The sequence below is a fragment of the Lissotriton helveticus genome, chromosome 6 (assembly GCF_964261635.1).
Source record: "Lissotriton helveticus chromosome 6, aLisHel1.1, whole genome shotgun sequence".
NCBI classification, from domain to species: domain Eukaryota; kingdom Metazoa; phylum Chordata; class Amphibia; order Caudata; family Salamandridae; genus Lissotriton; species Lissotriton helveticus.
In genome coordinates, this window is record NC_136067.1 from 1,229,523,601 (window position 1) to 1,229,549,178 (window position 25,578).

Sequence of the window (25,578 nt, forward strand, 5' to 3'; positions counted from 1 at the left end):
GTGGCACGAAAGAACCAAGAGCGCCGAGTCCCAGCAGGTAACAAAAGATGCAGCAAAGCGTCCCAAGTTGTATCCAGGGGCTAGAGGTTTTAAACACGTTGGAGGGCGGGGCAAGCAGGGAGAGCGGCCCAGGTGCCGGTAATGCGGGCTGGCGGGTGCTCCTGGGAGTTGGAGTCCCGGACCCGCTACTCGCTCGCAGCCCTGCCTGTAGTTTCCACACCCCCAGTCAATGCCCAATGGCCGCCTCCACCAATGGCCTCAGGTCCGACAGAGCACAGAAGACTCCCCACGAAGCGGGACCCGCGAAGCGGGTACCGCGAGGAGTGGCGTGAAAGAACCAAGAGCGCCGAGTCCCAGCAGGTAACAAAAGATGCAGCAAAGCGTCTTTTAAGCAGTATCAAAGTGTGAATTGGAGAAATCATAAGTGCACAATCAATTTAGAAACACCACTCCCTGATACATAATGGCTAATGGACAATTAAGGAAGGTTTGTTAAGTTTATTACAAAGCCAAAAAAACAAACATAAACACACCTCAACACGAATGTATAAAAATACAAAGGAAACAGCTTAAAGTCAAATCCAGACACCCAATTCAAACGGTGCAACATGAGCAAAACTATTAACTCAAGAAGGAGGATGGAGACAATCAAGAAGCAAGAGTCCAAATTTCCCTCCATGGACGGTTGGTGAATGAAAAGCATCTAAATCAATCCCTACTCTATCAATAAGATGGCATTCCTACGTTAATGAGTATGCATTTCAAATCAGGAGGAAAGGTGTCAGTCGTGGCATCCTCCTAAGAAGTCTCTCTACCGTTGAGATGGGTCTAGTAGCAGAAAGCCACCATCACAAGAGAAAGATCTCATTCTGGGATGCTCCATCTCCAAAGGCAAGGAAGATGTGGTCTCCATCCCTAATTCAAACAACCAGTTATCCACAGGTAGAATCCCCATAGTTCACCTCTCGCATGGATTCCTCAATGGGCAAAGTTATGAGCGTTCTTTTCCAAGGTGTTCTCATTATAAATCCTTTGCAACAATTCTTCCTTGATCTTGTGCCTTCTCTTGTGTGAAACCAAATTCTTTCCTTTATCGCTCCTTGCCTAGCTGATTAAATAAACATTATTTTGTCTAAAGAATACTTTTCCACCTAAAATGCAAAACGTGAGAAAGAACATATTCCACAATGCACATGAAATTCATAACATTTATCCTAAAGTGAGAGTTTGTCAGGGGTTGCATTTCAGGCCTCCAGCTTAAGCTAACATAAGAACGTATCATTTAAACATTACAATTTGAAAATCGATATTTCATCTCGACTAGTACATTTACCAAATCATAGAAAGTATTAATATTAAACACATTTAGTACATGAATAATGTCAAACTTCACAACACAGCTTCTCCATGTTAACGTTTTTTGCTAGTTACATTTATTTTCTATGTTAACTTTTCATACTTACTACTTGTCAGTAAACTAAAATATGTCACATAGATACGTTAACATGGTTCACAATTTTAACACTCGCAATTACACAAGACACAATTATATGCAGGTGCTCTCTACATGTGATTACGATGCACCCCTACAAATTGGCAAAATGCATTAAAAAATCTCCACTCTATCATTGATTAAAGGTATCATTAATAAACTCATTTTTAAAGGCTATATCTCAATGAGTGGGGCGACAATGAAGGTACCTCACTTAGGGTCTCAACATACCTTCAGACCACCCTGTTGAACTGTTTTGCAGCTGTTAGACCTATCAGCCCTAGGGTGGTCTTACCACGTTTTGTTTGCCCTTTCGGCTTGTTTTTGCCACCATCTTTTTGTTGGACCTAGGTCTCTGAGCGCCTTACCACTGCCAAACAGTAGGTGCTCTCTCCCCACAACATGGCTGCCACAGGCCCCTGCTACTGCGGAGTGACATCTGTAGACACGCACTAGTAGTCAGGAGCAGGCTGGAACATCATGATACAGTATCACTGCCCTCCGGCCTTTTTAGTCCATAGCCTAGAATGTAGAAGCTTCTGGAACCTTCCAGACCAGGGGAGGGGTTACGCTTTGCCGCCTTTAGAGGAGGGTCACCTGACCTAGGGGTATAAGGGAAAGGAGGGAAACCTGCCTGTCAGTTGGGGCACCACTGGACCTGGGGGAACCTCTGCAGGAGTTTAGGCGGTTGGGCCTAGGGGTGGAACCTACACTACTGGGACTGACTGGGCCTAGGCACTGCTTTTCCAAGTTAGATGAGGGACTCTGCCAGCCTACTGATTTAGCCCAGTGAGGGGGAACCCAGGGAACCACCTCCAGTGTGCTAGAGGGAACCATCATGTCTCTGAGTCCACCAACTCAACACCCCCCTCCTTACCTGAGAACCTACACAGAGACCTGCCATTCATCCTTCAAGCGCTGTTATGAAGAAGGGGATGCCTGCTGGGGGATCAACCAGGTAACAGCGCTGCACTATCTAAGCGCACCCCTGACAGAACTGTGCTGCTGGCGCTGTAATCCTCCCTGTGATGTGCCCCCACAGTGCTGGACTGCTGACAGACTGCACCCCCCAGTGCTGTGTTCCCTTAAGTGCTGGACTGCCAGAGACTGCTTCCGTGCCCTAGCTCTGTGCCTACTGGGCGCTTTATGGTGGAAACTGACCTGCCCCTGTGAAAAGCGATGTGCCCTGAAAAGCGCTGTTTGCCCATCACCGCCGCCGCCCGGTACCTGAAAAGCGATGTGCCCTGAAAAGTGCTGTTTGCACATCACCCCCGCTGCCCGGGCGCCACGTAGAAGGAAGCCCCAGCTGCTGCCCCCGAAGCCAGGAGAGGGCCACCACGGCATTGTAGAGGCCTGCGCTGGGCCTCTGAAGCCGTCACCACCATCACGTGATGGGGGCGGCGGCCACGTCCTAGGACACGCCCCTGCAAACGCCGCGCAGCCATTGAGCAAGGCTGCCGCGCCCACGCAAGCCACGCTGCTATTGGCGGCTGCGTGCGGGCCTAGGCAGTCCCCTCTCCTAGTTGGTTCCAGGGCCCGAGAAGGCAAGGGAAGGCCCGGGACCAGCGTTCATCATCAGGAAGGGGGGTCCCAGGAGAGGGAGAGCCCCGATCGGCCCCAGACCTGCCAGGAGCCACCGGCAACCATAGAGGAGCTGCGAGGAGCCCGCTTAGCCTGCGCGGGCTCCCGCATTGCAAAAGAGCCCGTAACAAGATGTAAAAACCTCCAGGGGAGGGCGGCGGTATACCAGGACAGCGGGGCTGCGGAGGAGCCTCGGGAGACCGGAGAGGCAGCCCCGTGACCGCCCACCCCGCCTGAGACTGCCGTTGGGCCCTGTTGGCCCTAATTAGCTCTACAAACGCCTTGTGGACCCTGGGGCCTTTTAAACTAGCCCCAAGACTGCTTTGGAGCAAAGTGTTGTGCTTAAAGACACCCCTTTATAGGAGAAAGTCCTTTTGAGAGCGGCCCTGCCTGGGAACTGTTAATGCGGCTCATACCTTGTTGTGTTCTGCCTAGGGTAACCCGCTTTTTTGGGAACTGACCATTCTAGAGAGCCCTCATTTAGGGAAATGCTGAACATAATGCTGTTGTGCCGTGGATGTACATGTTGAAGTAACTCAATGAGCCCCTTGTACTGGAGATGTGTTCATGTCGAACCCAAACCTATGAGATGTTGCATTTAATGAATCTGCTTAGGGGAAGTGTGGTTGCCTTGAAGTAGTCTTTGAAAATGCTGCCCCCAGTTTCCTGATGAATGACAACTGTTAAGCACCTGAATGAATACCTAGTAGGTAGGAAAAGTTACTTACCTGCACAGAAAGAAGTCTAGATAAAAGAGTCTTGTTTTAACCAACTGTCTGGTGTGGTGTCCTTTTATTGCGTGTGCCTCCCTGCCTCAGTGTGAGTGTGTGCTTTACACCTAGCCTTTGGGTGCCTGCCTGCCTCTCGCCAAGCTACCATGGTAGAATTGGTGACCCCAGTTCTAACAGCAGCTGAGGCATATTTTGAGGCAAAACCAGAGGTTGCTCACATTTGAAGTGGTTACCAAAAATATCCAGCATGGAATGGCTAAACCAGACTGGGAATTAATGTGCTCTTATCATATCAAAAAATATATATTTTAGCCCCCTGGTGCCTAGGAGCCTTAATTGTTATGTTTTGCTCTCTTTAAATATGCCTAACTTAGCATAAAAAGCAAAGCATGACACAGATGGCACACCGTGTTCTGGAGGGTATGATCCAACCATGCATGCAAAGCAACCCAGTCTGAACTATGACAGCATTTTTACCAAACTTGCCTTTACCACGCATGCCTTTACAACAAATTTCTTTGTAAAGGCATGATTGCTAAAGTGATATGCGTGGTGAATGGTAAAAGTCCTAGCCCAACTGCCCTGTGCTCTAGCTCCAGATACCCCAGCCCTGGAATCCACCTTGCCCATAAAACTACCCTGACCACTCACCGTAAGCCTTAACACTCAGTCCCTGCCCAAAAAATCTGCGCCTACCCCCAAGCCTGAGGCCTAAAACCCTGCCCCCTGCCCAAAAACTGCCTTGAGCCCTGAAACTGACCTGCCCTTAAAACTATCCCGCCCCCCCATCCCACCTTGAGACTAAAAACCAACCTAATCTGCCCTTAAAACTGCCCTTGTGTCTCCCCTGCCGCAAGGTCTAAACCCCTTCCCCTGCCAAAAACAAACCTGCTCCCTCTGCCCTGAGCCCTAAAACTGACCACCGCATTGCCTTTAAAATTATCTCTACCAATAAAACTACTCCGACCACCCCTAAAGTCGACCCCACCCCTATACTCCCCCAAACCAAACCCCAGGCCCACTTACCTACACATGTCCAGATCTTCCTGTTCCAATGCTTCCCGTTTCTCTCCCTGCCCATCTAGACATCTAGACTGATGTCTGACTTAACCATGCATTTGTGTGGTTAAGGCAGATGCGTGGTTGAAGCAAGTGTTGCGCCGCTTGCATGGAAATGGTATCGGTGGCTCAACCTACATTGTAAAGGCTGTTTTTCGTTCTGGAGGCCACTGGTTAGAAACATTTTTCTGGGACACAGTTTGGTGCATTTCCCTGTGATCTACCAGGACCTGTTCTATTATGGCTCCTTAAACTGGACCACTTACAGATCTTTTATTCAGTGGTAGCTTTGGCTAGCTTCTCTGAGAACTTTGTGTAGAGTTATACATGTTCAATATTTTCACCAGCAGCACAATAAGATAATAGGCTAGGACAGAACTTCTCTTTATAAGAGACAAGTACTTTATTACACAAATAGCAAAATACTACCTACTCCAATAATGCTGGAGTCCCCAACTTGTGTGAGGGTTTGAGTTTCTTATACTTCAAAGTGGAACTCCTCCTCTAAGCACTCTACCCACCCCGTCCTCCCTTTGTCTTAGTGTCTTGGTCTCAGGGTTCACAAGGTTAATGGGATGTTCTTGCTTTTGTAGGTGTAGTGCTCTTGCTTCCATTTTTACCAGCACACAGTTTCAATAGTTCAAGACCCATTTCAGTCTCTCACCCATCTGTGGTGGTGGAGCTCAGGGGCCATGTTGAAGCTTCTTGCTGCAGAAGGTTAGCTGGGAGTTGGTGTGGCCTTCCCGCACTACATGCAGCAGTATGACTGTAGATGAACAGCTGTTGGCTGCATGACGCGACTCGAAAAAGACATGGCAGGAGCAGGTGATTCTTGAGTTGACCCTATTACGGGAAAGGATGATCGCTCAGTGCGGGAGGGCCTCAATGATTTATTTCTTTATTTATTTGTTTTGTAATGCGCATGAATCACCCCCAAAGGGATATCTCAGTCCAGCGGGCACAAAAATGATGGCAGTGGCCTAGAATACTAAAACAGTTCAGTTTTAATATTTTCTAAAATTGCAATGAGCAGTACATTATCTTGCATGTAAGGGAAGTTTATTCCAAGGGTGGGGGGCTAGAAATGAAAATTCACAGCCTCCTGAGTGGGTTTTCTTGATGAGTGGTATAGTGAGTAGTGATTTCTTCGTAGGCTCTAGAGACCTTATTGGTCGATAGGGAATTTAGTTTTCCATCAAGTAACGGGGTCCCTTGCCATTAAGTGCTTTGTGCACCAGGCAGCAGAATTTGAAAGTGACTTTGTTCCTCACCTGCAGCCAGTGTGGTGCACGCAGTAAAAAGCTCTCTTGTTCCATCACATCGGTGAGTCTTTTGAATCATGCTAGGGTTTCCCTGGTTGGAAGAGGTTTCCAGACCTATTCTCTTGAAGTGTGGTTCTGACAAGGGTACACTTCCAGGTGATGTCCTGGGTCTTGTTGTCTGTACCTTGATTAGGTGCTGAAGTCTCTGGTTCCATGGCTGCTGGGCTCTATTTTTGACATATAGTGTGATGAGGCAACATGTTTGGATCTTTGTAGTAGGGCTTACTCCCTGGCACATCTGGAGGTGTGCTAAGTTCTCTACTCCTGGAGGCGTACCTTGGACAGGCGCCTCTGAATTTCGGTCTTTACTTCGTTGGGACAGTTTAAACCGCACAGCATGAACTACCAGTGCTACAGTCACATCATACATTTTTACCAGCACACAGTGAATGCCACAGGCATCCCTGCTTGAGATGGGACAGCCAATCTGTCATACATGTTCTAGTGCCAAGGTGGCAATGACAGGATAGTACACTGAAAGCATGCGGCTTACTTCAGCAGTGCCGCAGTTCCTCAGGCGAGGCTGCTCAGATCAAATGTAATTTTTATGCCCCTCAATTGCCTCTGGTCGTAAGTCTCTGTTTGATATGTCCTTGCTCCTGGATTGTTCTCTACAGCTCCATCAAAAAGTCTGCTCCTCCTTTGGGGTTTCCTTCCCTGTCCCTCAGACAGGCCTCCTTTGTTCCCAGGAAAATTCAGCAGTTCTTCCTTCAGAACTGACTCCAGCTAATGTCCCCTAGCAGCAGACACCACGCTACACAGCAGTCCTCTTATTACTATGCTGAGTACCCCATCCTCAGTGGAAGAGAACTTTGTCCTGGACCAATTAATGGATCAGCTACTCTCACATTTATACAGAGTTGGCAAACAGAGAATGTGGATTCCCAGTCTGCCTCTTCGTAACCAGTTTGGGTCAGATCTGCTTTCTTGTTTCCTTCACAGGCTGTCTTCCAGAGTCAGCTTTTGTGTTGAGTGAGCAGGAATGTTTCCTTTGTGGACCTCCCACAACAAAGGCAGAAATTACATTGACTATCAACAGTTACACCTGAAACCAAAAAGAGAGCGGTAGAAAGGGCTGCTGTCTTAAGGATCCTTCACACCCTAACAACAGATGATACATTTATCACCTGCCTTCTACCAAACGGTGTCTCCGGACTAATCCAGAGCCCTCTGTATCAGAAAAGCCCTAATCAAATTCCTAAGGAGAAACCTGTCTCCTATTTCCTGACTCCAGCCTCTGGATTACCTCCCTCCAGACGTAGAAATGTCAGCTATGCACTTCAGCTGTCTGGCAAAGCCCCCTTGCCTCCAGAGCACCCTTGCCTTGGGTACTTGAACTGGACAATGGTTTCTAAAATTGTTCCAACTGAATACATTTAAACCAACTGTTTCACTCATGAACGCATGTTCTGCACACAACTCCATTAGAACACACATATCTGCATAAGTGCACTGGATCTTGCCGCTAGGAATCTGTGTTCACTAGTGTGAGAACTGGGTTATTCATTGAGATGGGTGAGAGCCCGACTCCGGGAATAAATACATTCCACCAAAGCCACTAAATAAACCTGTGCCTAACTCTTTGGTAGCTTGGCACAAAAGCAGTCTGGCTTAACTCGAGAGGCAATGTGTAAAGTTTTTATGGATCACTCAAACAGTAATACCGTGAATACGTAACAAACAAACAATCCCAAACCAATTCTGAAAATATATAAAACGACACCAAATTGACAAACATGTAATGAGTAGAACCAGGGTTTTGAATTTGTAAAGTTTTAGATAATAACATTGCCAAAAAGCACAAAGCACCAATTGGTTTATCTGATCGTGCTAGGCCATTTCAAAGTGAAAAGTTCAAGCTGGCTGTGATGGAGTGTGGGTCAGATACAGGGACCAGGTTAATCTCGGTGGAAAGTTGACCTTCTACTTAGTCCAGTTCCATGTGGGGTGCCTCGACTGTACCTTCACATTGGGGTGGGGGCCGCAGGGAGATCGTTGTTGGTGCGAAGAACAGGTTGCTTTCGAAGTTTCACATTGACAGTGGAGATGTGGCAAGTTGTTGCTGATGCAATAAGCAGGTCTCTGTTAAAACTTTGTGCTGATGAGAGATGTGGGCAATCATTGCTGACACTAAGAGTTTGATTTTGGTCGTAAGAAGACCTGGAAAGGTTCTTTTCGAACATGAGGAGTCCTGAAGCTGTGGATTTTGACCTGGTGTCCAGTTCTTGCAGTTGATAGGTTGAGAGAGTGCACCCTGACCCCCTTTGAAGTTCAGAATGGGCTGAGTACAACCCCCAGGCCATCATGTTCATGGGAGGAGCACTATTTCCCACACCCAAGGCCATTTGGCCTCTGTCTAGAAGGAATGCACATCACACCACAGGAGAGCCATTGACAGTCATGTGAATCTGGAGACGGGCAGAAAGGAATACTTGTTTTAGCCAGGAAAATGTCAACTTTCTAAAAGTAGCAGTTTTAGAATAGTCATTTAAAATCCGAAATTACTAATATAGAGAGAACTAAATTACCATTCAGATGAGTGGAAGAAGTATTTTGTAATCTACTTCCAAACTGAGTTGTCACTTTTTAAATGTACTAAGGTAACCCAGTGTTACTCTATGGGAGACATAGCCATCCTGCAGTAAAAAATAACTTTAGGAGTTTTTCTCTGCCAAAAATATCAAAAACTTAACTACATATGTCCTTCCTTTAAATACTTTGTACCCTTTTGTATGAGCCTTTAGAGCCTTGTAAGAATTAAAAGGGAAAGCTTGAGCCTTTCAAAAGGCTCATTTTGTCACGATGAAATAGCAGTTTAAAACTGTACTATTGGCTGTTGAGGCTGGCTTGATGCATGTTTTACACGGCTACTTCAGTGACTGGCACAACTAGTGTAGCTTTTAAGTTAGAGGCCCTGGGCAGATATAGCATCAATTACTAGGGACTTATAAGTACTTTAATGTGCCAATTAGGTGTACACAAAATTGCCATGTTTGGAAGAATGAAACTCAAAGTTTAAATTCAATATTTGGATCCAAAGCTGTAAAAATATCAAAATACTATCCATTAAGGCTCAATTGTAACCAAAACTCATTGTAAGTAAAACAGCTCAGTTGACCCGTCTCAAGAGACCTATAATGAATGCATAGCAAGGGAAATGGCCTTAACAATGTGGGATTAGCCACATGTGCCATTCCCAAACAAGCCAAACCATGCTTGCTTTAACCACGCATATGCCTTAACAACGCACATGCGTGCTTAAGGCAATGTGCAGTCTAGATGCTGAGCAGATGGGCAGGAGAGCAAGACAGGAAGAGGAAGGATGATCGAGAATCAAGAGAGGATATGGTGAGGTAAGTGGGGCTGGGTGTTGGGAGGGTGTTGGTTGGGTTTTCAGGATGGTGGTAGGTTTTAGGACTCAGGAAGGGGGTGGGTTGTTTTTTGGGGCAGGGAGCAGTTTTAGGTCTCAGGGTGGGGGGGGCTGGGTCGGGGTACTTCAGGGATGTGGGGGACGGTTTTAGAAATGGGGCTGTGGTTGGGTAGTGTTTGGGGAGTGAGTTTAATTCTTAGGGCTCATCGCAGGGGGGAAAGGGACAGTTTACACAGCAGGGGGGGGGGTATGATCTTTAGCATGCGTCTTTTACCCACCATAAAATTGCATGGTATAGGCCTGCGTGATGAAGACGCGGTCATGGTAGAGACTGCATGGTAAAGACACGTTGTTCAAGCATGTGTTTTATCATCATACAACCAGATAACAACAATCAAGATTGGATGTAACTTGAAGCTGTGGTTTCCCCCGATCATGATTTATGGAGGGTTGTTGCTTAGGCACTCTGTTTGGTTGAGGACAATGGAGAGGATTTATAGGTAGGAATGTCTTTATAGAGGATATCTTTTGAAATGGGTCCGTTTAGGTAATTCTCCCAGGAAGAAATGAAGTGTGGAAAGTCAAAATACCTAAGACCCGGGACAGCCATCCAAAGAATCAGGATTACAACACTGGTTCAGACTCATCAATGTTTTATGCAGAAATGGGAAAACCTTATCAAGTTATTTTTATAGTGAAGGTTATACACTTCTAAAATGCAATTGATGTTAATTTTCTTTAATTTATTAAATAGTGTAAGAATTAGGTGTGTATGCTTTACTAGCATAAGTTAGCAACCACAACTTTTAAACCAAACATGTCACTTTTAAACTGATCTTTACACAAACATGCTTCTAAGCTAATTTGGTAGACACACCAGGTAAGTTTATACTTCCCCCATGAGTTGTTTTAATGTCTCAGTGGTCTCTCAAAAACACCCCTACTCTGGAGACACATACAACTAGAATGTCTGACTTGGAGGGACTCTGTCCAGCTTTCACCCATGAACCTTGCCGGTAAAGATTATATCCTCAGGGTCATCTTTATTCCATCATATACATCTATATTCACTAAAAAAACAAAGGTTTCAAGGATGTTTTGGTTATGCTCAGATTTCACTTGTACAAAATTAGTGAAATTCAGCAGGTATAGTTACCTAAGATCAGGGATGTCACTAACCATGTCATGAGTGATGTAATATGTGAGGTCATAAGCAGTGCATTGGAGGGGCAAAAGTTATAGTTAGCTCAGGTAACTATAACTGCTTAATTTCTGTGGTTTTGTACAAATGAAATGTAAGCCTACCTATCACGTCCCTGAAACCTTTGATTTTTTTTCAGTGAATTTGTATGTTTATGTTTATTTAATCTATTTCCTAACTATAACGTCCCTGTCATCTTTGGTTTTTTTTGTGAATTTCAAAAGACTTTTAAATTGTACTTCCTAACAGTAACCTCCCTTTAACCTTTGCTTTTTTAAGTTAATTTCTATGTTTTCTGAACTAGTAGTCTGGTTTTCAGAGTGGCGGAGAAAGGGAGTGGGGCCCCCACCATTCTCACAGCAATCTCGCTGTGTGGGACTCACTGGAGATAACAGGAGGGGTTCTTGACCCCCAAGGACCCTCAGCGTCTAAAAGACTTTATTCTACAACCAGTAGTGTGCCAGAAGGTGCGTTTGCAGAGTGGTGGAGAAAGGGAGCATGGCCTCTGGTGACCTCCCAGAAATCTCATTGGGTGAGACTTACTGGAGGTAAAAGGAGGGGTTCCTGTTTCTAAAGGACCCTCCGCATCCAATTGGACTTCAGCCCCCCAACTAGTAGTGTGCCATGAGACATGTTTGCAGAGTGGTGGTGAAAGGGGGCATGGCCTCCGATGACCTCTCAACAATCCCACTGTGTGGGACTTAGTGGAGGTAACAAGAGGGGTTGTTTTCCCCCAAGGATCCACAGCATCCAATCAGCCTTTAGCAAGACATAATAATATTGGTACGGTCATGCTGCTTTGTGGAAATATTGCAAGAAATAAATGTTGTTACATCAGTCTGATGCACTATACATGATATCACTGTAAATAATTTTGTATATAACCTAACTTTTGTAGATGTTGTAGCCATGTATACAAAATAGCTTCATTTGGATTTGTGAAGCCAAGCTAGGTTAAGGTAGATCAACCACCAGAGGGGAATTTTCAAAATGTAAATACATTTCTGACCATCTGCCACCATATGGTCCCGCTTTCTTCTAATGCAGGTTTTTATGAAAATAAGCTGGCCAAGTATACAATTGCTGGGAAAAGACCTGGCCAATATGGTGACATTTAAATTCTAAACATTTTTCTCAGGCTGTGTCCCTCTTTGAAGTACAGCAAGTGCGCCTTACTGCAAAGGGATATCTAACTTTGCACAAATCTCTTAAACTAAGTTAAAGTTTGTTCAAACACTTAATTTTAGAGAAGGCAAACAAGACAACATGATGCTTATGCCACAGCTACATTGTTTTTTAAAGATTGTTCTGCAGAAAAAAACGTTGGAAATAATATAATACAAGTCAGAGGGGAAAATGAGGTAGACCAGACTGTAAAGGAGAGAGGATAGATTGATTAACCCCTGAAATGGCTGCAGCTAGATGATTACACTGGATGTGACTCACTTTTCTTTAAACATACCACTAGGGTTAAAGAAAAAACGGGTCTGAAGTCTATTCTTATGAAGTGGTGAGCTAGCATAATTTGTAAAAGCAACATTCAGAGCTAAATAACTGTTCTGTTCTCTTTATTTTAATTTGCAAGTTTAACACTTCATTGTGTCTTTATGTTTATTCTAGTAACAACGAAGCCAAAATCTAAAGTAATCAGTAAGTAGATTCGATCTAAATATATTGCTAATTATGTCTTATTTTGGCAATCAATTTAAAGAAAATAGAATTCCTCCCCACTTTCACTAGACCAGTATTAGTGATCTAAAAAATGAGAGAACTAGATTTTTCTGCATTCTTGGGGAATTCAGTATAATAGATATGCAAACCAACAACTAGGCATTGCTTTCCCGTTCTGAGACAAATGAATGAATAATTACTACGTAAAAAGATAACTATCTCCTTAGGTTTTAATAACTGTAGAATTGGGTTAAAATAATTAACAAGAAAAATAATTAGGTGACTCACTCACTTGCTTATTGGTTTAGGAAATCTAACAGAATGCAACAAACTACTCAACTGTCTAGCACATTGGTTATTAAACTTGTTATTTTCGTGGACCCCAACTAAATCATTGTTTGAATCCAGGGACACCCACCATGGCCCAAATTACGAGTCTGATGGTCCTCCTCGTGGTGGCGCAGCAGTGGCAGTTCAGCCACCGCTGCACCATTGATCCGGCCGCCTCATTGCGAGTTGGGAGGTCGGACTGGCCTGGGACCATCGATGCTGCCAGGGAACCTCCGTATCCTGGCTGTGGCACAGCGGGCTTGATGCCACAGTATACTTGGCGGGCCAGCCGCGGTCCCACCAAGCCTATTACGAGTTTCCTCTCTATCATGCTTTTCATGGTGGTCCCACCACCATGAAACCCATGGCAGAGAGAAAAGAAAGGCAGCCCTACAGGGCCTCCTGGTACCTCACGCCATGTGGATGCATACAGGGGGAGCACAATATGTGCCCCCCTTTATACATTCACCTCAGTTCCAGGATCTGTTTTTGGCGTTCCAATTGCAGTGCCCATTTTCTGAGGGACTGCTGTGGAACAGCAAAAAAAAAATGACAGACAGGAGGAAACTCCTATCTGGCGGACGGCCTGACCACGGCTTTAGCGCAGTGGGAGCATGGCAGTGACGTACCGCCCGCTCCCACTGCACCAAAAGTTGTAATTGGGCCCTTCATTTTTACTAGAAGCTGGAGCTACTGGCTTAAGCAGTTTTGATTATTTGAACCTCAAAACAGCACACAAAAATACAGAAACAAGCATTCATCAAACAAATACACGCATTATTATATATTTTATTTAATTCACAAACAATTATCAAAAATGATAAATGTAATTGTATTAGGTAGGTTGGGTCTTTTCTAAATTCAACAAAGGTGATTCATCTTCCATACCATGGGCCACATTTATGTAGCTATTTTGCATTTGCAAACAGGTCAAATTGCAGAATCGGCCTTTTTGCGAATGCATAAAAGACTTTTCCCATGTATCAAAACCTATTTTGCGATTCAGTTACCTGTGTCCAAATCACAAAATGGGTTTGCGATTCGGTATTTGGAAATGGCATGTTTAGGGCATCCCATCCAAATGCTGAATCGCAGCGATATGCATGAATTGTTGTGACCATGAATGCAGTCGCAAATTATTTGCATATTAACACCAACTTCAAGTTGATGACAACCCATTTGCAAATGGGGAGAGGTCCTCAAGGGACACCTTCCCCTTTTGAAATGGTGGCAAAAATTTTTTTTAAGAATAGGCAGTAGTCCCGCGGACCACTGCCTGCTCTTAAAAAATGAAAAGAAATCTTTTCATTTTTTCTTTAAAATGCAACCCATTTTCCTTAAAGTACAATGGGCTGCTTTTAAAAAAAACATGATTGATTTATTGAAATGCAATCATGGACATGGTGGTCTACTGACCCTAGAAGGCCACCATTCCTGTGATTTTGGTGATTCCTAGGGGGTCACAAATTGCGATCTACCTTTTTAAAATTAATGAGGTAGGTCAATTTGTGAACTCCTAAGAAACTCTAAATGAAACTCTATGAGCTTCATCAATGGGAAAAGCGATTACCTACTTGTGATTCTCAGTAAATCGCTATTAGGTAATCGCTATTACAAATGTCGATACATGTGGACCTGTATTCTGTTTGATGCATTTTCACTAATCAATCTGAGGACATCAACTTAATTTTTAGCCCCAATTTTAAATTCCTTTACATTTACGAAACATTTTAAAATTTCCATTTTCCATATTCAATTTTACTTCTTTATTTATACACTATTAATCTGTCAATATTTTAACATTTTCTATGTCGCCAGGGACCCCATGAGAACCGCTGGTCTAACACATTTGATATTTAAGCACTGTGCATATTTTTAGATTGTGGAGGATGAAAATTACAAAGGATGTATAAAGGACACCGAAAAAAGAGAATACAGACCACCAAAAATTTGGTAAATTGCACCAACCTTGCTTTGTGTTTGGTCCACTGAGTTTGTGATGGTACCAATGTGTGATTGAGTGGGGCAGTGTTTTCAAAATATAAATTACCTTGAAAAAGCGTCAATAGATGATACCCTGTGAAATCATAGTGCAGCCAGGTTCAACGGAAAAAATACGTTTCTCCACTTTTTTTGACAATAGAGATCTGTGGTAGCTGATTTTTTTTACATAAATTGTCGCTTTATATCTTCATATTTTCTCCTTGATAAACATTCAAACACATGGTTTGTGAATTAAAATGTACTTCTTCTAACTACATCAAACAACCACTCTATTCAGTGTTATGTACATTGGAATAAAGGGGATTGACCCAAGGCCTAATCCTTAAAAAACTAAACTTCACTATACAATCATTATCCTATGTCCTTAGGCCCCTCCCTTAAACAGTCCCTCCTCTTTACATTTTAACTTGCCACCTACCCAATTTGCATAATCCTGCCCCAGCCCCATCCCTGTCATGCCACTTCTGTGGCCATCCAAATCCTGAACAAGTGTGTGCCATATTGTCCTGGAGGTTCCCCCACTTCTGACAGTGATTTCCTCAATACCCATAGTAGTTGGAAAGACGCCACCCCTGTGCCATCCATGTGGCTGAACACTGCTCATTCTGATGCCCCGGTAAGTGCCCTGAAGTTGTTAATCAACTTCACCTGGCACATTCTCAACATTGGGAAAGACTGCAAGACTACTGTCTTCCCTCTGGCTCTCTGATCAGTCTTGGACTGCTGAATGAGCAACTCCAAACTATTCCTCCTGTCCCCAACATCCTCCCATACTAATCCTGGTACTCCCCAATCCCTACCATTTTAGACACTCTGAAGTCTTCAAAAAACATCCAAGACATTAGTGTGGAGAACAGACATCTCTCCTTCCTGCTGTTCCGTAAGTCTGGCATGACTCCCACACTTTGCCCAAGAGCTGTTTTGACAATGACCTCCAAAATCTCGCTTTCAACCCTGTTCTCTCGCCCAACCCTCCTGCATCCTCTTCCCAGACTCCCTGATTGATGACGCATAGCCCAACAGGTGCTTGCCCATTAATGCATTTCCTACAAATTTCCCTACAATCGTGATTCTGGATAACCCTTTTTCGATCAATGCCAGTATGTACTGAATTATGTCCTCCTCCCTGTGCCATACCTCTGACCTTTGCCTAGTAGCACTGTCTAAGCACCTCTGCCAAGCCTGCGTGGATGGCTTTCTGGTGGATTCTACCAGAGACACTACCACCAACTGAAGCATTCTTTTTTGCAAATACTCCACATTGCTCCTGGCATTGGGGTCTTGTCCTTGTCTGCGTCCATGGCCAGCCCATGGAGCCTCTCTCATTGTTAATTAGACAGAGCATCCACAATGTCATTGTCTCACCCCTTCCCCCGGCACATGCCTTGCCCTGAAAATTACATAATGTCTCAAGTAGCCTAATACAAAAACCTTCAACAGTTTGAGCACATGTTAATCTCATGCAGATAGTCTTTGACCACATGTACGACTGCCATCTTGTCAATTCAGAAAAGTACCTGATTGTGTTCCATCTCTCTACCTCAAAGCATCACCGCCACTACTAGGGGGAAAAATTCTAGGAAGGCTATTCTCCTGTCCCCCACTTCCAGTCCAGAAGCCACTCTTCCACACACCATCTACCCCCAATGCAAGCCGAAACCTAGCCCTCCCACGCCATCAAAAGATATCTGTACGTTCCACTCCCAGTCCTGTGGGGTTACCATCGGGATGCCAATGAACTCCTCCAAAACCCTGCACCACATATGGAAATCCTCCTTTGCCCCTATCAACAATCTAATGTGGTGATGAGGCAGAGATAGCCCTGCTAATGACGAACCGAGCTACCTACAAAAAGTCCTCCCCGCCCTCACTACCCGGTAGTCAAAGTTGAGATGGCCTAGAGCAACCTGTGCCTCCCTGACTATAAACTTTTGCTTTTGCAGCATAGCGTCTAGCAACAGCTGCATACATACTTTTTTGTCCAATGAGAGACACGCTTCCATGGCTACTGAATCTAGCTCATTGCCCAGAAATGACAGCACTGTGCATGCCCAGCTATTTTCTCCTGTGCCAGTAGGACTCCAATGTCACCCATAAGTTCTTGAAAACTTCCCAACTGTTGTCGACAGTCCGCAGAACTGGGTTGACCCACAAAAAAGAAATTTTCTAGGTAGTGTGCTACCCTGGCTTTCCCTGTCTGACTCGTGAAGCTCTATTGCAAAAACATACTCAATCTCTCAAACAGCACACATGAGATGGATCACCCCATTGGATTGTTTTGTCTACATACCATGAGCCATCAAACTGTGCCACAGCAACTTGAAATCCTCTGAGTGTACTGGCATTTCATATTGCACTTAACCAACAAAGCCCCAGGACCCACTTGCTCCATCATGGCCACGTCCACTGACAAATACGACAATGATGCCCCCTTCTTCTGATGTGGAATCTTTGACCGAAACCCCTACCGGACATGCCAAGTGTTGTATTAGCATGAATTGCCCCCTCTCTTTCTTTGGCATCATGCCAATGGGTGAGACTATCAGGTCCTGCATTGACCATGCACTGGAAGAGGCCTTACCCTACCCTCCTATACCTCTTTTTATAGCTTTGCCCGCACCAACTGTTTGTGTGACGGTGCTGGCTTCAAATTATCCCCCCACAGACGTACCCTTCGACCTTCATACCCAAATCTAAAATCCTCCTGAAACCCTGCAATCAACAAATCTGCATCTTCTCTTTTGTGGTTTGGGGCCAACTAGTAATCCATGTGCTCTACCTCAATTAGTGTATGAGCCCTTGCACATGTTCCCCTGTGAACCCTGAACTCCCTGGTTCCCTGGTGCCTGATTACCTGGGTGCTACCAGCTGGCCTTGGTATTCATTCCTCTGCCCAGTCTGTTGCACCTGACTGCTATCTTCTGCCCCATAGCACCGCAACAGTGTGTGTTTCCCTCCACACTTGGAGCACTCATGCCAGAACACACAGTACTCCCTTATATTGAAATTCCAGCATGTCCTGAGCATTCCCCATTGTGTCTTTGCTCCCACCCTAATCCCTCATCTGGAGGAGCGCTACTGACAGGGCCGGTATACCAGAAGGTGACCAACAGCCGTAAATAAGGTCTTCATGACTTTTTCCGTGCCCATTATCTGATGCCAGAGATCTTTGTCACTTTCTACCCACGTTGCCTCTGGATACCACGCTAAATGTGTGCAAAACTCCTCATCATATTAAGCCCATGCCTGGCCCATATATGTATTCTGAGCCCTTCTGATCACATTCTTATATTTGAACTTTACATGCACCGTTTTTGTTTATTTTTTCCTGAATATACTTGGTACAATCAAGAATGTCGCTATCAAAATTTTCTATGGTTGCTAACACTTTGGGCCACTTTACTTGGACAGCTCATATTCCTCTTACTTGGAAACCTGCTTTGCCTGCAGATGCCTTTGGAGCAACTTCAGGAGCTCCACATACTTCCCTTCTCATAGTTACTCCTTGGTAGCCAGCATTAAATGGGCACACAAGGGTTTTGATAGCCCCATGTACAGGAGTTTCTTAATTTTAGGTTCCTTATTATCCTTTTGCTCCCCTTCCTGACCTTATGCTCCCACGCTCCAATCCCGTCACGTCCTCCCTGTGGTGTAACTGATGACATCGGGGTCGCATGATCTGGGTTGGCCCTGTTTTCTGCTATTGCCTGTCACTGTCTGAGCCGCTAACAGCTGCATGTCTGTCCCCACCCCAGCCTCTTTGACGTACAGACCCTTTCTCAGACGTACCACTCCATTTCCCGTGTCTCCCCATGCCTCTACCCCACTGGACATCGTCCTTTTTACCCCCAATACCCCTCTACTATTGCCCTTACCTGACATCAAGGACGTTCTCTGCACTGCATCCAGCTGCCAAACCAGCTAGAAGGGTTCCATGTCCACCTTCACCTTTTGGCGGGTCTCCAGATCAGCAGGTCCGTCCTGCAACACTCTAGTCACAACATTAGGGGAACCCCCCCCCATGCCCCACTTTGCTTCTAGAGGCGCTTGTCTTTGTCTACGGGTAAATCCTCTACCAGCTCACCTTTTTACTTTCAGACTCCTCTCCTCATAGTCCAACTGCTGATGAGGGTCAAGGCACTCTCACACGCCTTTGGATAACCTAACCTGTGTATCCAATTGCATTGGCCCCCTTGCGGCCAGCCCCTTTTCTGCCACTAAGGGATACCCAGGGGCCGTTATAAGCCCTCTTAACTGCACCCCTTATTCTTGGTGCCTCATGGTGGTCCTCCATTGCAGGGGCTGTCCTGACCCGTCAGGGTTTGCTGCACTACCAAGGCCACCCCAGACCTTCATATGGCAGCAACGTCACTATGCCATGTTGGCCTCGGGCTAGCCTCACTAGACCCTGCCATCTCTTTCTCTTGGGACCAATGAGCAACATATGAATCTCCTGAGTCTGCTCTCCTGTAATAAGGCTTATAGGTCCATTGTCGACGATTGCTAAATTAGCATGAGCTTCGCTGCCATAAACCTGCTTTCGTGTCCGACACTGCAAGCATCTATTTCACAAGACTTTATTTGTGCCCCTTTACACATGAGAGCTGTCTGCTTTGCAGGTTCTTTGCTGTGCTCTGAGGTTTAGTCTGCAGACGATGTTCAAGGTTAAACAACAATGCCCCTTGTTATTCTGTTCTGATCTGTCCCTCAAACCTAGACATAACAGGTACACACAGCTGCACCTCTGGAAATCGTGTACTTTAATATTGCAACCACAACTTGCTTTTGCGCACAAGGAGAGACACCTTTCCAGAGAGAAGAACCGTGTTTGTCCTGCGATGTGAACATTACATCTAGGCCTTGAGGTATAGGGGTCTGCTGACAAAGCCCAGAGGTCTTCTGTTCAATATTAAACTATATCTTGTCACAGGGAGCATGGTTAGGTCTTATCGTCCTTTTCCATTGTTTTCTATAACATGCTATCCCTGTTTGTATTCTATGGAATTGTAACAATGCTGACAATATTGTGTTTATGCATTCTGCTGCTAGTATTGGCTTGTGTACTGCACCACAGAGCTCGTTATTTGAAATAAACATTTTAAACTATACTGTGTCTCTGATTACTCGCATTGAGGACTAGTATGACTGGCTAAGCGAAAGAGTGTCTGGCTCCTGTGATTCCTAAGATAGAGTTACGTGTTCTGGGTTGTATAATCATTGGTAGCTTTGCTGTAAACGGAGAACGAATGAGACACTATAGTTAGTCGGTAAGGGATTTTGGGTAAGGACGTGGTAGGTTGGTACACCACCTATTGACTGAGGTCTTGTTTTCCTGTGCATAGTTCTGTGTATGTGCAGAATCACCGCAACACTCCTGCATTGCAACATGCCCGCAAAACATAAGGTTGGTCCGGAGTGCCAGAGTTAGTGCCCCTGCCTATCTGTTCTATGCCCTGCTCTGAGACGTAAAGCCAGCGCACCCCTCTCCCCTGGACTAGTGGAGCCCCTGCTTCTTCGTTGCCTCATCCCACCTATGTCCTGCCACTACCAGCGTATCCCCCTTTGAGTGCCCTACCTTCTCGCTGAGGCCGCTCCCCTCGTCTGACTCCCCTTGAGTACAACTTGAGAGGTGTCTTAACCTTCCATCCTATGCTCTCCCCTTGCTCCCCCTTCCCCTCTTCATCACGTCCGTCTTCTACCTCGCTCCATTCCAACATGGCTGCTACTAATGCTGTGGAGGGACCTACTGCTTGATTCTTTGCTGACATGTCAGACCTCTGCTCCCCCTCCCGCCCACGTGGGCTCCACTTCCCCACACCCACTACTCTCCTTCCTTTGATTAGCTACGTCACAAGCTCTGTAGGGCCCTCTCCATCCACCCCTGTGGTCAAGAACCCTGACACTATTTCTTCCCCACCTCTCTCTTGTGCCCCCACACTCTGGCCCCAGCCATCTCCTACCTCCCACTCCATCCCTCTGTCATTAGAGCACCTATTTGGCATATTTGTACATGTTTTATTGACTAACGCTGCCGCATTCACACTGTACGTTGTCAGGATTTTTTCCTAAAATTGTGCAAAATGCTAAAAATGTTAATAAAAAGATTTAAACAAAAAATAAGTGCCACAGCCACACCCCCACAGCACGCCTCGCCGGGCGTGCAGAAACCCGCACACTCTGGGCTACCAGATCCATGAGACCTGCATCTGACAGCAGGTGCTTGTTTGACTCGCTTTTCCGAATACATCGCTGACCCAAATGTAACGAAAAAATTCACTACTCTAAAATTCACTAATGTCCTCATCACGGGCCACTGTGTCACTTTATCTAAATTGGTGGCCAGTGACAGAAAAATAGCTGGTTAAATTGCCTCATACCAGCCCAACGTTTGTAGCCCTAAACTAGCCCAAAGACGGTCTGGGCTGTCCCATCCTGCCAAAAACCCAAAATGCTGTCAAGGTTAGGATGCTACATTGAAACAAACTCTTTCCCTGTGCCATTTCAGAACGAATTTAAAGACACCTATCTTCAAGGAATACCCTTTCCATAACCAATAACACCCCCATTGTCCGACCCAGCCCCCCGTTGGATGCCACATGAGTGCTTTTTCAATATTGTATTCCACTCCACCTTCTTGTACAACGCTCTATTGGTTTTAAGCTCAATGTGCCTTCTTTAGAAATACCCTTGAAATTTGAATCCATATATCCATTGTAGTTGTTAATAATTTTACCTACTAAAATAACATGATAACAAACAATATTAGCAAACATTGAACGACTAAAACACATTAAAACAATAAAGAATATTACCATATGGTTTGCAGTGATAAATAATAGTAACTTACTAATAAAAATCAATAGATGAGTACCTCTAATAAAAATGTCATAATAAGAATAATTGCTAATACTGATCTCTTACATTGGAAGAGAGGCGACATTGAGGAACATGCTTCTGCTGACCTCCACAGGTTTAATATCTTCATTGTTTCCTTAATACAGGAGTTCATAACAGGAAAATGGCATCAGAGATGAATTGTAAGCAGGTATCATGGACTCCTAGTAAAGTAACAATCGCTTTGCCCCCGACAGAACTGGACATTTAGGAGTACTATCTTCATGTCAGCACTCGGGAAACACCTTGGCCTCAAAGTACGGACATAAAAATAGTACTTGTAAATGTCCTTTGTGAATTCCAAAAGTCGTAATCTTAGAAATTTGGTCTAAGTTTAGACCAAACGTTTAAGTTTTTCTAGGTGAATAGGGCCCTATATGTCACCAACAGGACAACACCACTTATTTCCACCACTCAGAGGGATTGGTCGACTGTCTTAACAAACTCTAGAGACAATGTGTCCTGTTTGCCTGTCCCCAGTACTTCAGTACAGCTACCAACTGTATATCAGTATTTTATACATCAACAAGCAACTTAAATCGGGCACAAAATAAAAGGTATGTGGGTGAGAAGAGGATAGCACTGCCTATTTTACCACCACTCTACAGACAGAAACTTAGCATGAGTCAAAGTAAAAAATATATATATTTAGAAAGGGCGGGAAAAGTGTTTGGACAGGTGCACCCGGGATTGGGAATAGAAAAAACAATGCTTAGATTTAGGAAATGGATAGGAATTGAGACTACATATGCAAAAATATCACACAATTGCATAAACATAATGCACTTTGCCCAAGAGTTAACCATGATTTTTAGTTTGGTTGGAATATACACCAGGTTGATGTACTTATAACCTCTTCCATGGTGGCAGTTGAACATTCTTCATATTTAGGAATGTTTCCCCTTGTGTGCAGGCCCGTAGTTATGGGAGAGACGTGTGGGGGCTGTAAGGGTGGGACCAGACAACATTTTTGTTGCACCCCCTTGAATTTCACAGGCCAGGAAGGGTGATATTTTATTCGAATTGCTCTGTATGTGTCTGTGTGTCATATATGTCGAAATAAGCTAATCTTGCATGCAAGTGAGAGAAATGGTCTGCATGGTTAAATAAACATTCCAAGGGGCAGACTTTTCTTTCCCTTTAACTAAGTTCGCCCTATTTGTATAACCTCCGATATTTGGTAAAAAAAGATGAGGCTTTTAACCATTGTAAAATAATAAAGCTTCACAATTGAAAAACATGCAGCCATTTCAAGTTTGGGGTCTTGGTTCCTGCTTTTGACTTCCTCATCAAACGCAGTGTGAAAACGTTCGGTTAGCAGCAGCCTTCCAATCAATCAATCACAGTGGGTCCGATTCACAGAATGAACTTAAGACTAAATCCTAAACTTACTACTATTTTGGTATTCACAGAATGCACTTACTACTTTTGGCATTCACAGAATGAATTTAAGACTCAATCCTAAACTTACTACTATTTTGGTATTCACAGAATGCACTTACTACTTTTGGTATTCACAGAAGTTAGGATTTTGTCTTAAGTTTGTCTTAAGACAAACTTAAGACAGACTTAAGACAGACTTAAGTTAGGATTTTGTCTTAAGTCTGTCTTAAGTCTGTCTTAAGTTTGTTTTAAGTCTGTCTTGTCTGTCTTAAGTCTGTCTTAAGTCTGTCTTAAGTTTGTCTTAAGACAAACTTAAGACAAAATCCTAACTTCTGTGAATACCAAAAGTAGTAAGTTCATTCTGTGAATGCCAAAAGTAGTAAGTGCATTCTGTGAATACCAAAATAGTAGTAAGTTTAGGATTGAGTCTTAAGTTCATTCTGTGAATCGGGCCCAGTGAGTGCTTGATCCTTTTTAGAGAAGTTCTGCTCCATGAAAGGTTTTTTAAAATTATCATCAAACAATTAATTTTACAGACAATTTTTTTGACATGGTGGCTAAAAAAACCTGAAGGTGTTGTTTTATCACTTGTGGAATTTTTCAAAAATTCAGAGTCTAGGACAGCACCCATTAACATTAGTTGCTTGGGCATGTTAAATATACGAACACTGTGTGGCACATTTATCAAGACTGCACTGCTGCAAAGTGATGCACAGGGACGCTGACCGCTGCGAAGTCTTGATAAAGTATTTGCTTGCTGCCATAAAACTTTTTTTTCGCATGAAAGTTGCCCGTAAAGGCACGCAAATAGCCCTTTGTGCACCTTTGCACTTCTATGCATCAACAGATTGTCAGACCTGGCTTTTAGGCAGGCTCTAAGTAAACGTTTCACTTATTGCATATGTGCTGCACCATATGCCACACTTCCAATGTGTAAAATGTAAATAAAACAATCTAGGCATCAGATTTTGTACTGGATGGGTCTCATTCCAATACAAAACTGATGCTAGATATCATGCACACACCTTTCCACTATGGTGCAAATGTGTGTGTGTGGCACCAGGCCTGTTTGTGTACCAGAATGCCAGTCTGCCAGTGCAGGAAACTGATTAAAATTAGGATTTATTCTTATTTTCTAAAATAGGAATGTATACACTATGAAATAAATAAAATGCACGCAAATAGACTTGAGGACATGGTGAAATAGCTTTATTCAAGAATTTCATGATGTAATTCTAATATCTACAGTTTGCATAAATTTATCCTGCCTAAATGGGAATTTGTTTAGAAATAGCTGACCAATATAAAATACATTACACAGGCATAACTTACATATGTAAAAAAGGAGAGAGGAACCCCTTGGAATAGTCAAGGGAAATAGGGTATTAAACCTAAAGAAATGAGACCATTCCCTTGGAACATATACTAGATCTAGCTACAATCAGGCTATGGAGCATTCGTTACTATAATCACAGAAGCATACAGTGTATTTCAAAAGGTACAAAAACATTTATTAAAATGACAAAAAACAAACCAATTCACATTTATACATTTTACATTTCTTAAAAACAAATAAAATTAATTCGTAAACTAATAAAACAATTAGACAGATTCTTGTAACCTGCACAATATAACAGACAGACTGAAGTTGCAAAACATGAAAATTGTGAAATACAGGGTGTACATTCGATACTCCAATTCGATCTCTCCCTAGTCTTGTAGACTAATACTTGTATATCAACGAGGGAGGAGGAGATATGAATTGTACTGAGTTTGGGCGTCGACGCGTTTCGGTGGTTCTGTCGTATTAATCTTACACCTTTTTCAAGACTACAAATTCGGTGTCTGTCTTGGTTCAGAGTCTTTACAGATATCCTGTATTTGCAAACAACGTGGTGTAATTAATATAAACCACGACGATGAACAGATGAAGTACTTCTCAAAACTGTCCGTGTTGTTCCTTCTTTAGAGTTAGTTGGTATCGTTAATTATGCAGAAAAGTGTTTTAACTTAGGTTAAAAAGCATGAAGTTGCTGGTCCTTATTGCCGCCGTCAAAAATGGGAATTCTGGATATGAATTTCCAATCGTCTGGGCGGAAGCCTCGAGAGGAGAAGAATTCTCTCCTTTACACGCGGATCAATCACGCTGCTTCGGGGTTTCAGGTACCTCTCGAGGCTTCCGCCCAGACGATTGGAAATTCATATCCAGAATTCCCATTTTTGACGGCGGCAATAAGGACCAGCAACTTCATGCTTTTTAACCTAAGTTAAAACACTTTTCTGCATAATTAACGATACCAACTAACTCTAAAGATGGAACAACACGGACAGTTTTGAGAAGTACTTCATCTGTTCATCGTCGTGGTTTATATTAATTACACCACGTTGTTTGCAAATACAGGATATCTGTAAAGACTCTGAACCAAGACAGACACCGAATTTGTAGTCTTGAAAAAGGTGGAAGATTAATACGACAGAACCACCGAAACGCGTCGACGCCCAAACTCAGTACAATTCATATCTCCTCCTCCCTCGTTGAT

General features: G+C 44.0%; 1 protein-coding gene across 1 annotated transcript in view; it reads left to right on the top strand.

The window, feature by feature from the left end:
• LOC144762658 (uncharacterized) overlaps positions 1-25,578 on the top strand; it is a 1,356,333-nt gene that overhangs the window by 501,898 nt on the left and 828,857 nt on the right. Inside the window, exon 14 of the mRNA XM_078647891.1 lies at positions 12,377-12,406. Within this exon, the coding sequence (XP_078504017.1) occupies positions 12,377-12,406 (30 nt within the window). The remainder of the gene's footprint in view (positions 1-12,376; positions 12,407-25,578) is intronic.